General features: G+C 41.7%; 1 protein-coding gene across 1 annotated transcript in view; it reads left to right on the plus strand.

Annotated features, from left to right (window-relative positions):
* Positions 1-2,866, plus strand: part of NRXN1 (neurexin 1) — a gene marked incomplete at its 3' end in the record, with an annotated part of 8,597 nt that extends 5,731 nt beyond the window's left edge. Inside the window, 1 exon segment of the mRNA XM_008943757.1 lies at positions 2,705-2,866. Coding sequence (XP_008942005.1) covers positions 2,705-2,866 — 162 coding nt within the window.
* Between the last annotated feature and the right edge of the window lie 11,640 nt (positions 2,867-14,506).

A 14,506-nucleotide genomic window follows, 5' to 3' on the forward strand; every position in this document is an offset into this window, starting at 1 on the left:
GTGACTAGTGAATTTTCCTAGCTCCTCCCTAATGTAGATGCAGTGTAACAGGAAAGACACTAAATCATATCAGTCTTCTGTCTCCAACCTTGACAGAAGCAATACAGTTCTTCCTACACAATTCTTTTACTTATTTCTTCCAACAGTAGGAGAGGCTTAGTTCCAATACTCCTGGATGACAGAAGTGAGCTAGAGGCAAAGAGCTGAGCACAGGCATTTTTGTGTGTGTCTCCTGAAAGTCACAAACTCACCTGCTGTAAAGAGACCTACAGACTGGAAAACCTGAAAGGAAGACTCTGAGTCTTGGACTCGTCTTCATCTGTATCTTCCAGCCAAAGGAAATACTGGCTTGCTTGTGTTACTCCACAACACTTGAGGGTAGTGAAGCTTAAAATAGGAGCAGGAGTGTAGGTGGGTGGAAGAAGGGGGTCATGATTGGGGTTATGCTGAAGGGGCAAACTGTGTGCTGTGCATGTACATCTCTGAGGTTCTTGTTTGAGGGAAGCACCTTGATGGACATTTGAAGAGTAAGTATTGCACTGTTTTAACTTTCTACAGTAGTGGATAATGTATATGAGGGTTGAAGTTAATGACTAATACCAGGGTGGGAAGACTAGGCAGCACCCTTCTTCTTGACAATCTGGATGGCATGGTTCCCCATGGAGTCCTGGTCATATTGTCCTCTTTCTCACTTTGTGTGTCTCAGGTGCCCCACGCCTTTTTTTGAAAGACTAACACTAGACCATTCATGCAATGTGTCATTTTTACTAACCAACTAATGTACTAACACCCTAACGACTCATCTTTGCTTTTAGTTATTTTAATTAACAATCGTTCTGTTCACAATTTTTTAATTTCCTTTCTTCCCCCTTTTCCGCAAAGCACTCAGGCATTGGACACGCTATGGTAAACAAACTACATTGTCTGGTAGATATCATTCTTATTGTCTCTTTTTTTGGGTTTGCCGTGTGTTACCTGCCTTTTCCTCCCCCAACCCCCTCTTTTTCCTCCCCCTCCTTTATACTTCTTCCTTTAATTTTATTTCCATTTCATAAAAAAACTTTCTTTTTTTATTCCTGTTTTTTTTTTTTTTTTTTCTTTCTTCTTCTTTTCTTCTTTTTTAATGGAAAAATAAGAAACAAAAGCAGCTAACACAGCTCTTCTGGAAATGGGGTTTGAACATTTCTTTTATTGGTTTCTTCACCTCCCTCTTTGCTTTTTCCTTTCCATTCCAGTAATAAACTGTTGGGCGTTTTATTCCTCACTTTTGAGTTTAGGTTTCTTGGTTTTATTTTATTTTTCAATTTGCTTTTTCTCCCCTTTTGTTTTTTTGTTTTTTACTCTGAAGGTTTCTAGATCAGAACCATTGCAGGGCCTCTAGTCCGTGGTGGTGAAGGCTCTTTTTCTCTCATCCTTTTGTTGTGGCAACGGCTATTACAGGCAAACTGGCCAGAGTTGTCCTCTTTCTTCTGATTTTCCCCCACTTCCCTCCCTCCTCTTTCTCTCCTCCTCCTCCCTCTTGCACTCTCTCTCTCTCACTTTCTCTCTCTCTAACCTCTACCTGCCGTGGCCGACAGGAGCTCAGCCGGTTGTTTGTTTCAGTACACACTCTGCATGGCATGTCCACGTCTGGTGACTCGCCCGTCTCCTCCTGGCCTCAATCTATTTTCCTCCATCTTCCCTTTAAACCACTAACAACATTGAAGCAAAACACATCAAATTCACTTGGTCCTCTCCCCTCCCTCTCCTTCCGTCCCCTTCACCCTCCATGTGTGTGGGGTTAGATGTTTTGGGGACATTTCTGTTTGGTTTTTAGATTTTTTGTTTATTATGGGGTTCATTTGGTATTTTTATTTTTGGTTGCATGCAAATGTGAAATAGTTCTCTCTCTCTCCTTCTTGCACCTCTCCCTTCTCTCTATTCTCCTGTTATCTTTCTGGGCTCCAGATATATTGGCATGACATGTCAAAGTGCAGTGTGTGCACGCTCTGTGTTTTCTTTCTTTCTCATCTCTGCTTCTCTCACACTTGTTGATGTGTAGTTGATTTATTTTGTTTTGTTTTATTTTGATTTATTGCCTACTTTTGTTATGAGTTAGTTTGTAATATATAGTTTGTTTTTTTTTTAATGGTGGGTGGTGGGTGTGTGTCTCTCTAGGTACATGGCATGCACATCCATAATGTATTGAAAGTGAGATCCTTCCCACCCCTTCCCCGAATGCATGATCGTCAGTGTGCTGTGAGCAAAAGAAACATAAAAAAAATAAAAAATACCAACCTCGTCTTCATTAGTGTTTGGTTTTGTTTTTTTTTGTTTTTTTTTTTTTTTTACTAACAACCATAACTAACTGTAATCATTAAAATAAATACTAATTAATCATAAAATCAGCTAATAAGAGAAAAATCTTTCAAGGACAGTTCCATTTTCTGGCCTGTATAGATGGAAAGCATCTTGATGGGTAGACTACTGGGTCAGCCTGACAGTGCTGCTGCACCAGAAAGGGGAGAGGCAGATGCTGGAGCCATTTCCATTGTGGGTGAAGCAGACCAGAAAATGGAGCTTGGCTGAACTAAAAAAACCCATACCAAATCTCAGCAAAATCCTTAATAGAACTGACACAAAAATGTAGGGGAGGTAACTTGTTCTCTTTAGGATTGTAAGGTCATTGCTGGGATTTTCTTTGTCTGTTGTGTCCCTTGAACAGGTGACAATCTCTGTGGATGGCATCCTTACCACCACGGGCTACACACAGGAGGACTACACCATGCTGGGCTCAGATGACTTCTTTTATGTGGGAGGGAGCCCCAGTACTGCTGATTTACCCGGCTCTCCAGTAAGCAACAACTTCATGGGCTGTCTCAAAGAGGTAACTATTTCAAACATTGGTTCTCTGCTTTTGGTTTCTCAAAGTCATTGCTTTTTCCTGCCTTTCGTTACACACTCAGTGTGTTTTCCTGGTGCTGAATTTTATGCTGATACTGCGACAGGTCTGTAAGGATGGATTTGTCGTACAGCTGGACAGAAGGCATCAGCTGCAAAACTCATGAGCTTATGGTCAGAATCATACTTCTAGTGCTCCAGTTAACAGAAAAAAATACCCATGGTAGTGTTAGAGGTGTCTTCTGTCAGCTGTTAACCACTCAGAAGAAAGCATTAAAATTTTCTGGGCACTGAGACAATAACTATTAAAAAAAGATCAATGGCCGTTACTAAGCAGTGCTTTTGGGTGAGGAACAATCATGAGCTTATTTAGGATAGTATTTTAAGGTCCTGGATTTTACATGGGAATATAGCTAGTTGTCAGTTACTGGGAATATGTAGAGTTAGAATAAACCAGAAAAATGAAAACTGAAGGTAGCATAAAATATATGTGTAAATTATGTGAGGGGAATGCAGCATGAGGGTATAATGTAGATGTGGCAATAACGTGGCATAAAGACTTGAAGTGTACTGTGTTACTAAGTCCATGCAACAGAGTTGCTGTATTGGTCAGGAATAGATAGCTGGCTTCCAAAACCATGTTGTCTCATGTTGACTGGCTGCTCTTGTCATGTAGTTAATCCACAACTTTGAGAAAATCCACTCATGGGTAATAGAGATTGGACTGCCTGGCTAGTGACAGGGACCTGCTGGGGTGGGGTTGGGTTTTGGCCTCAGCCCAAATCCAAAACTTGGTCCAGCTGCTGTTTGGGTGTTTTGCCCTGCAGTCAGCTTTTGCCTTCTTTCCTATCTCTTCTAATAGAATTTGTGGCAATCACTGTGATTAATGGTGATATAGATATTAACATCTCCAAAATGTGTTACAGAAAGCTTAATGAAAAACAAGCTTAAATTTTCTGTCAGATTCCTAACTAGCTTGGAATAAGAGTTTCTTGCAAGAGTTTTCTCCCCAGTGTTGTGATTCTGTACTAATACTGTTTTTCACAGGGTGTGGCTAGGTGAGTCTAGTTTTATTTGCAGCCTGAAGGGTTGTCATAACATCCTCTTTGTGAAACAAAGTGAAACAGGGATGCTGAGCTAGATGACGTTTTGTGGCTGTAACTGCCTGACAAGTTCCCATTCCACTGATGCTTGACTCATGGTGTCAGGGGTCGTATGTTATGTGTCAGTCCTTTGATGTGAGCAGTGGCTGTCAGAGTCTGGAGCTGCTCTTCTACCTGACCTCTGGATTAGTTAAGGGGATGCACATATGCTGGAAAAGAGCATGTGAGCATCTTACAGAGGAAGCGAAACTGCCCTGCTGAATGCAAACTGCCATACGGAGATCAGATCCTTCTCTTTTCATCTATAGAGCCTTGGGCCTGATTTTCATAGGCACTGAGCAGCCCAGTTTGATTGAAATCAAGAGGAGATACAGCTTCTTAGTGTCTCTTTAAATCAGGATCTTAATTTTATTTATGGCTTCTATGAACATAACACTTAGCAGAGGCCATTTTTATGTGTGCTTTAAGTCAAGCCGATGGAGCAGAGAAAGCAGTGACAAGAAAATCTTCAGCAGCTTTATTATTTATATAATCATTTGTATTCTATTAGCTTGCACAGTGTGCTAAGAGCTGCTTACATAGCCATCCCAGGATCATAATGCTCTGTGAGAAGAAAAACCCAAACAACCACTTAAGAATGAGAGGAAGAAAACAGATAATCAGAATGTGCTTTGTAATCTTCACTTGGCGAGGCAGTGACAGGAGATGCGTTTGAGCAGCTGTCTCGACTTAAAGACAGGCTGGTGCTGGCTGGGCTTGAGCTACTGCCCACTTATGAGCAGCCTGCTCTTAGTAGTGGTCCAGAATGCTGGCCAGCTGCTGTGAAAATGTGTCCAATATGCACCTTGCTTGGCTTCTGAGGATGAATTCAGTACACCAGATTCACTAAACGTAAGTGTAGTGCACGGTTGTCAAGGGAGGCACCTGAAAATTGGATGAGTGGAGAAATGTAGTATTTCAAAAAGAAAGCCATATTACTAATTAGCACTTTAAATTTCCATTCTGTCATTCCCTCAGACCTCTTAGGCTGCAGGATGAGTTACAGGTGTCACTAGGGAGTGTAAGGATGCTGACTGTTGTGCTTTTCCTCAGCCCTGGGTTTGGCAAGTGCAGGTGATGAGACGCTGCAATTAGTGGAGAAAGAGCAGCCCTAGATAACTGTCAGAAACCTGACAAAATCCAGGATTGCTGCTGTAACACCGATACCTGCACAGAGCAGGGTGTGACCAGAACAGGTAGCCTGTATAGGCTGAGAAGGGTTCTCCTTGTGTATTTAGTTATCCTCAGACATCAAAGCAGGTGATGCTTTCATTAAATGGAGATTTGGATTACTTCAGCAGAAAAGTTTTTCTTGTGAAATTCCTTCCGGGGTCAGTTTCTTCTCCTTTCCCAGGATAGGGATGAAAACAATGATGGCAAAAGCAGTAGGATCAACCTGAGATCTACCTGGAGTTAGAGCATGGTTCTTTTCAGTGTTTTCTTTTCTTACTTCTGAGCTGGCTTGAGAAAGCCAGAATACCTGTGGGGATCAGACTGACCCCCTGTGGCATCCAGCTTTGATCCTTGAAGAGGCAGAACTGGGTTAGTGCAGTGCTTGTGTGCTTATGGTATTTCTGGTTCCAGAACTGGCTACAGGGAGCTTTCCTTGGCTCTCTGCATATCATGGCGGTGTATTTCGTAAATCAATCCCTATAGGTTATGGTGATGGTTGTTTTGTTTTGTTTTGTTTTTCTCACCAGCCAGTACTGGAAGAGCTTGAGCTTTTAAGACACATATTCTAAGCTAATAGAGTTAGACAAAGGGGTAGGCTAGACCATAACAGAAAATATTGTTCCTTTCAGTTTATGCTTTCTGGTAGAGCAATGCACTTTTCTCTTACCAAAGTCCTAGCTGTGTAATAGCCTGTTCCCAGAGACATAGTGGATTGCATTGCTGTTTGTAATGGTGAAGAACATCCTGCCAAGCCCTGTACTGACCTCTTGAAGATGTTAAAGCAGAATGATCTGTTCCTACTCCTCTGCATTTGCTGAAGACTTAGCTTAGGGATATCTCACTTTCCTAGAAAGGTAAAATGAACCTTCCCCCAGAAATCTCTTTTATTTCATCTGGACTGCATCAGCCTCATGGTACAGCAACCAAACTGCTCCCATGGGAGGGAAGAGGGCTCCCTGAGTGGAGAGTTGCCTTCTCACTTCCTCTGAGATTCCATGCAGGTGCTGAAGTGCTGTGCAGTGCTTAATGACCCTCTCTGCCCCCTTGCAGCTGGGAAGGACTCCCTGCTCAGTGGAGGTTAATGCCGGGAGGAGGGGCAGTGCTGGAAGGCTAGGTAGCCCTTGTAGGCAGTCTAAGCCTTGACTAGGAGGAGTTGGAGTGTGTTATGAGTGTGTTCCTGGCAAGGAAGCAAAGGTCTTGGGGCTCCCCTGCTGCAGTATCTAAATAAGCCATGGTGAAGGGAGTCATGTTTTCTTTGAATTGTCTGAGCTAATGTTTCCTACTGCCATCACAGAATAGATTCTCCTGCCTCTTTTTTTCCTTGTAGCTACAGGTTCAGATTGAAGAGATTCCACTAAGGTGATACCAGTAATATACCCAAATCATAAATCCAAGTGCTGAATGTGTAGCTCAGGTTGTTTTTTTACCTCGTTTTCAAGAGAACTGAAGATGCCCCAATGTCTGCTAACACTGTTTTACATCTCTCTGTAGCCATTCTGACAGTGTTGCAGTATACCTGACACTGTAATGAGGGAGGAAGGCTGGAAAATAAAAGTAACTTTCCCCATGAAAATTTTAAAAGGCAGAATGTTCAAATAGGGCAGTAGACAGGTATCAAATATGGATATTGCATTATATTTGCATAAAACTTAAGGCTTTCTGGACCTTTGGTCTCAAGACAAATTGTTCCAGAGGAACTGTGGGGGTAAGCTGCTGTATTTTCTATCGTGGAGGAAACCCAATATAGTGATAGGATAGGATAGGAGGAGGTACAGAAGCACATCTGAGGCAAGTGAGCAGAAATGGTTTTTAGTTATGTAAGGGAAGGAGTGATAGTACTTCAGGAGTCACTGAATGATTAATCAGGGAGAAGCACTGACTGAAAGTGGAAAAGGATCTGTTAATAGTTTCTAGAGACACCTTATGACAAGAAGGAGGTAGGACAAGATGACAAGCAGTTGTTTTGCATGTACTGGAGAGCCTCAGGAAGGAGGTTCCAGTAACCAGAGGTGAAAATGAAGAGTGTCTGGGTGGGAAATTTAGCTGTGTAGGCAGGGAGACAAAACTAGATTTCAATCTCCAATCACTAGGGAAGGGAGAGGATTGGAATATTTCCTAGGTTCTGTTGGGGAGCCAGCCATTCAGAGTCAATTTACTTGGAGCAGTACTTAGTACAGATGGAGGTGTTTTAGAAGAGCCTAAGGTTGTCCCTAGAGAACGGATGTGCATGAGAGAATTTATGAAATCATCACATTTTTCTATTGATGCTTTATTAAAATCCCAATTCTGAAAAATGTTGATTGGTACTAACAGCTTGATGGAAGCAGTGAGGTATGCATATGGGCGGAATATGGCAGAAATTATTGCAGGGGTCAGGCACCATCTGTCTGTGGTGGGAGAAAGCTATGAAAGCTTCGATCTTTTCTGTCTGCAATTTAACTGCTAGGAGCCAGATTTCCAAATGGTTCGTGAGCGCGCCCAGTTGCTGTATGTACATTTTGGATGCGATCTGTAAGCCTGGTCTTTTTCAGGCTTATTTGCATGTGTAATGATGATGTGTTTTCTGTTTGGGGATGAGTTTTTCTGGTTGGAGTGTCACACTGGGGAGGAGGCTGAAGGGGCAGACAGCCTAAACCACAAAAGCTGAGAAAAACTCAGTGTGAAGAGGGCAGACAGAGGAAGTTGCATTTGTAAGAACCTCTCCCTAAGAGGGACACCAGATAGCCAAAAAGCTTTTGGGTGCCAAAGATCCCTTTCCACAGAAGTGATTTAGCAGGAGTGCACAAGAGGAGAGTCAGGAATTAACAGTGTGGGGAATTTCACGGATGCACTGGGGAAGAGGTTACCACAAGAATGGCAATAATTGCCTGTGTGTTTGTCTGACACTGCTGTTCCAGGTGCTCTATTGTGTTTGGAGTAGTCTGTTTTCTATCTGTATTTAGTGAATTTTATATTTGAAAAAGAAAGGGAAGGACCTAGTGGTACTGCATAGAAGCAGACAAAGCATGGCCAGAGGCTGAATATTATATTATGCCTCTCCTCAGAACATATCTTGTTCTTAAACTTTGTCTCCCATTACTCTTCTCTGCCAGAGCATCCCAAATAGCCCTGAAGATGGTAACTCTGATTTCTAAATTTCCAGGTCCAAAGACCTATAAAGTTTTTGATTGCCCCTCGCTCTTAAATTTCCAGTTGCATTACTGCTGCTGTGGTGGATCCATCTCCTGCTGCAGCTCTAGGCTGTGTATTGAGAGTCAAGAACGTCTGTGTGTTTTCTCTGTGCATCCGCAAAGCATCCAACACAAATCTTTCATTGTGTTTTTAAGTGCTTTTGTTGTAGAAACATGACAGTGGCTTTGGAGATACAACAAATGAGATTTTGCCTAATGTTTTGAGTAGCTTCTGCTGAAATTACTGAAGATAATAAGAAAAAATGTATTTCTGGAAAGATTTGATTTGGCTGTTTGAATGGAGGCACTTGGAAACTGAGAGCAATATAATACAAGGCAAAATGCTGAGAGAAGCCTGAAAAAGGCCAATAGGTGAGGAGAGGAACACAATTGTGTTTTGTTATCAAGTGAAGTTTGTACGTTTAGTTCCTGGGGTGATTTGCATTTGATATTTCTATATTAGCTCAGAGTCAAAAGGGATATATAATTTAGCTTTAGAACATTTCCCAGACTGGCTGCCAACATGTTGGCATGAGTCCTGCAAGACTTTGTGGTACACAGTGAAGAATACCTTGTGCTTTCTGGTATGTGTGGGGCATAACATGAAGCTAAGTTGAACAAGAGCCTCTCTGAGCTGAGCATTTGAAAGCTGAAGCACCTTGCCCATCTATCTCTGGGATTTCTGACAGCATCAAAAAAGAAGCAGTGTGTTGAGGAGGCTTGTTTTTAAACAGATATTTTTATCTTACTAGAGGAACTTCTGCTGCCCTGCCAGACCTCTGCTGTGCTGCCAGAGGGAGTGGCATTGTGCCTCCCCTGTTTTGCTTGCCTATATGTTTTCTTGTACACACCATCCTATAACTGTAAAAGATTGCATCACGCTAACCTCTTTTCTCAGGAATAACTACTAGAGTGAAATTTACCCTACACACAAGTATAGGAGAAAATCTATAATGCCACTTATGTCAAACCAGGTGTAAGCAAAGTAAGTCTTCTGTGTTTTGTGGTCCTAATACTATCATTTAGCAGAGTGATGAATGCCAGCCTCTCTGGAGAAGGCACTTAATTCAGCTGATTTTGCTGGTGGCTTTGTTAGGGAATCATTTAGCAAGGATGAGAGAAAAGAAGAATGTTTGTTCTGTGAACCAAAGGCAAGGCAGCCCTTCCCACACAGAAGGCCTACACCCATACTGTGAACCAGGGAGAAAAGAGAAGATGCAAATTTCTGTACATTGTCTATGAGTTGTGGAAGGTGAAAGGTCAGAGGTCAATTTTTGTGATGCAGATGCAGCATACAGAGAGGAAAGCACAGAAGTACAGTAACACAACATTTTACAATTAATTAATTTTAAGTAGCTTAGACATAGAAGAACAAGCTATCTAGCAATCCCTGTGGTCTCTGAACTTGTTTCTATTTAATACTCTTTTGGGTGAATTCCCTTAACTTTCCCTAATTCCTAAACACCAAGAAAGTAGACTATCCCAAGCAGAGCTCCCAGGAGAAACTTGGATGAGAATGTCCCAGTCAGTTAGACATGACAAATTAGTATCTTTGGGTTTGGAGTATATTTGCATAGCGTCTGATTTTTTTTTTTTCTAAATTGTAGTTCCTGTGAATGACAAAGATTTTGTGCATAAAATCCGATGGTAGAGGGTTTGATGCGCTGTGACCCTATACTTAGTGAATACATGTACTGAAAATCTGATTAATGTTGAATAATATTAGCTTGTAGACCCTTCATTTGAAGAATTCAGAAGGTGGCTTTTTCAAAGCAGCTTCAGATTCTGGCTTCTTTCCAACTGTCAGCTAAGATATAGGACCAAAGGGACAATATGTCATTAGCCTCTTCCTTCAAATGCTACAACTGAGGCACAGATGTGATGTGCCTTGGTCAACATCATGCAACCTGCCACTGCCGGAGCAATAGATAAAAGAGGGACATCCTACATCTCTCTCCATCTCTTTTTGTTCCTCTTCCTCCTGGCAGGGAAAGCTTCAGTACGGCATAAGACTCACAACTGCCTGATGCTCTTACTGAAGAGTACTAGGTGTTCCTGCAATTACTGCAATTCTGTTTCTCTGTGGAATTTTCTTCTTTACCAATAGTATTTACCAATTTCTTCTTGTTTTATCTTTAATTTCTTTTTACATTCCTGTCAAGCTGACATGCGGAAGAATGTGAAAAACAAACTTGAAAAGATTGCACAGGGCATATATAGATTACATCAAAAGTGTGTCTTAACTTGCCAGCTGAACTGTTGCTGATGGGTATGAAATGCCCTACACCCCCACCCCCTCTGAAGGTGGGGAAATGAAGGAAAAATCCAGAATAGACCCTACTCCCAAGCAATCTGCATACTGAGATCGAGACTGGAAGCTCTTCAAATGAAGATCAGTCCTGAACACACAGTGTTGCAGCTCATTTCTGAAAGGGAGCAAAGTCTGGTGGGCACTTCTCTGCCTTGTTCTGTTTCTATTGGATTTCAATTCAATACACTAGGAATTGCATCATAAGCACAATGTGTCTTAGGAGATTTCTTATATGTCTGACCAGAATGGGAAATTTCAGTTATGGATCCAGTTCAACTTCTACTGTATTTGGGGAGACACCTTAGTGAAATACATGTCGATCTGCACATTCCAGAGGTTAATATTTCACTTTCTTGTGTTCTTAGATTTTTGGTAAGGATTAATAGCTTGGCCCAAAGGAACTAAAATCAGTAGTCTTGTCAGGTGTATTAGTGTGCTGCCAGCGTTGCAGCTTTGCTTTAGCTAGGGAGTTATTCAAAGCCTCTTTTCCTCACATAGCTTAGCCCTTGCCTACCCTACAGAAGAAGGGTTCCTGCTAGCATTATTGCCTTGCCTCGGGCACAACGCAGCAAAGAACTTAGTCGGCTTGGCTTATTTGCATCCATAGCAATATTGGATGAGGGTTTATTGCAAAATAACATGAGCTAACCTCAATTATTGATCAGTCTCTTTCATTAAATGTTTCTGATCAGACAAAAAGGAAAAGTAATGCACTCATGACCATACATCTATGGAAAGTGTTGCTGTTAAGCAGGAAAACGATTTGTATTTGTCTCATGAAATTAGTCTTTAGTGAAGGAATACGAGATGAAAATCAAGTACTAGGATTACTTTTCAACCAGTAAAACATGGGAGATCCAAAGACAGGAGGTGAAGCTTCAGCTGGCTTTGGTACAGGAGGTGGAGGAGATGTAATTTCATCATTTGTGAATGAAAGTCACATAGCAAAAGCTACAGCCATAATGAACCTAGAAGTACAAACTGGTGTTTTGTTTGTTTGTCTTTGTTTCTTTGGGTTTTTGTTTTCATAGTTCTGTCCCCAGATTAAACAAATACAGGTTCTAGTTAAGATCACATTTATTACAATATAGCATCTTGTTCTCTGAAACTCTTATCAGTAGGCAGACAGCAGCTTGCAGGTGTTTCTAGGTCAGCCTTAGGGCATACAATTTCTTAGGGCATTAATTTAAAGGATAACTCGTATATCAACAGTTCAGTGGCATTGAACTCCTAGAGTTACTGCACCCTTAGAAAGTTTACAAAAGTAATTCATGGCCAAAGCCTGATTGATAAAATATATATGTAGACTGAGCATACATTTTAAAAGCAAACATTAATGAGCAAGCAGGTACTGGAACTTTCTAAGCAGAAGGTGTAAGAAGCAGCTTTCTGCAGGGGTGCTTGAACTATGTACTGCCTCCATGCTCATAAGCTAAAGAGAATCCATGGAGCTAGAACACACTGTGGTCTAACCCAGTCTAACTCTCTCCAGCTGCAACTGAAACAGGTACCTAGGGAGGAAACCAGTCGCAGAGGTTGGTGTCACCGCTGGGCAGTACAACCAGCAGGCTGACGTGTCACACCAGTCAGGGAGCACGCTGCTGAATCCTCCCTGAGCCACCTGACCGTGACCCTCAGACCTGGTGCTACAGCCATGGGGTTGCTTTTCAGCAGGGCCACCAGGAGCGGGCTTTGCTTTCCTTCATAATGAACCTGACTCCCCCTGGGCTTCTGTGCCTGCAAGGGATGTGCCATGTGCTGTTGCTCTGAAAATGGGTCTTTACAGGTGCAGAACTATATTCATATAGACCAATTCGGAAAATGTAATAGGAATTGGAGCAGTAGAGCCTGTGCTTTGGGCACATAATAAAGTTAAAGGGTAGGCCCAAAAGAATACAAATATTCAAACAGCCATCCTTGCATATGCATGATCTAATCCATCTTCATTCAAGAATGTGCAAACTAAGACAGGATACAGAGTATTGATGAATAAACATAGCTGAGTCCAAAAGCATCAGTAGTTATACTCACAGAGGTTACTGTGGCAAAGATTTCTGGCCATCTCTTTTTTTATTCTGTCAGCTAAATGTGGTCCCATCCTAATGGATGCTGTGATTTCAGTTGTCCAAAGCCTGGTGTTCTCAGCCTAAGATGAGAGTAAGTGAGCTTCTTTTGCTGCTTGGCTTTGTAGTTCACTAAGCTTACTAAACTATGGGTTTGGGTGAATACTGAGAAGAAATAGGAGAATTTTATTTGTCACTGCTTATGTTGCATTAATCTCACACTGTCACATAGAAATTTAGGTAAGAGTAGTTTTGGACAGTAAAGACCTGCAATATGCTAATACTAACAAAATTATAGGAGAGAGAGAAGTTTCAAAACCATGCTGTTTATGTACATATGTATAACACAGGCACTTTTAGCCTAGGAGTGAGTGGGAAGCTCATCACTGAGGAAGGCAAAGAGAATGCACTTACCTTCTTGGCAGGTATGGTTTGAGAGCTTGGTAGGCACAGTTAATAATATGGAGTGTGCAGAGCTTAATATATTCTCCAGTGCTACGATATGCCCTCTGACTCTTGACATAGCTGTAATAGTGATGAGAGAATCACCTTTCCTTTTGTATTTGATTACCTGCTCCAAGCTCACAAATTAAAAGGATTCTGATCCCTATGTAACTGTTTCCCAACACACTTTCTTTTAATGAAACCAGTTAGGCTTCTTTTAAAAATACCTGCCTACCTTTACCAGCAGGAACAGGCGCCACTGCATTTGAGGCTAGAGCTTCTAACTTAACCCCATTTTAGTCTGACTTTGGGACCATTGGCAACTCCTCAGCCTTTTCAATCATTATTTTTTTCTCTTGTTTAGTCTTTTAATTTTATTACAGTCTTCAAATATGGAGATGTCCAGCAGCAAATATACTCTAGAAGTGCTTTCAGGTAGGTTGTGGTCATCCAATCATGATGTGCAAGGGCTGGATCTAGATTTTTAGCACTTTAATTAGAGGGCTTTCCTGGCTGTAGCAGTTATTTCCTGCTTGTCAGGTGTCATCTCTTTGGGAGCAGCAGTCACTGTGGGAATCTTCTTGCCTGGCCTGAAGTCTAGACTATTTCTATGAAATGCACATGTGTGTGCGTGTGTTGTGAGCACTGGGGAAAGACTGAGCTGCTGCTACCCACCACAAAAAGCCAGGCTGCTGCAGCTGCCAGTAAGGGAGGCAAGAGAGGATGATGAGGTTTGAATGTTGAGCAGGTAGGATGGATGACTCCTCCCAGGTGCACCACTCCTCTGTGGCAGTGAGCCAGCTAGCTGTCGAGTGTAAGTAGGACAGGAGGAGCCAGGCAACTAATGGGCCGTATTTGTTACTTGAACTTCACAGAAAAGGTGGTGGGCTTGATATAATACAACCAAATGTTGCATTGTCTCTGATTTTCTTTCTGTCTTGATTCTTTATCATTGATGCTTTCTGGCTTTGGTCTGTTCCTTTTGATGTTGTCTGTTGCACTGAATATCTGCGCTTTGGAATTGTTTTCTCTCCCTCCTTCCTTTAAAGTTCACTAAATTAATTTAGTTCAGGATTAACAGTGGGTGTATGTAGATTCCTGAACAATTCAATTGGAATAATATAGGTGTATAGAGAGATGCAGTTTAAGCTCTGAATTGCTTATCACAAGGTTTTATACACTTTAAGCTACAGTTCCATAAGTGGAGGTGTTAAAAATGATAATATAAGAGCTCAGAGATGAGTTAGGGTCTGCCTCCCACCCTTGCTTCATGTAGCTATAGATGTAGCACCATTGGGATGAATGGTGTTTTTTTAACAGGTC

Source organism: Merops nubicus, unplaced genomic scaffold (assembly GCF_000691845.1).
Source record: "Merops nubicus isolate BGI_N331 unplaced genomic scaffold, ASM69184v1 scaffold3367, whole genome shotgun sequence".
Taxonomy (NCBI): Eukaryota; Metazoa; Chordata; class Aves; order Coraciiformes; family Meropidae; genus Merops; species Merops nubicus.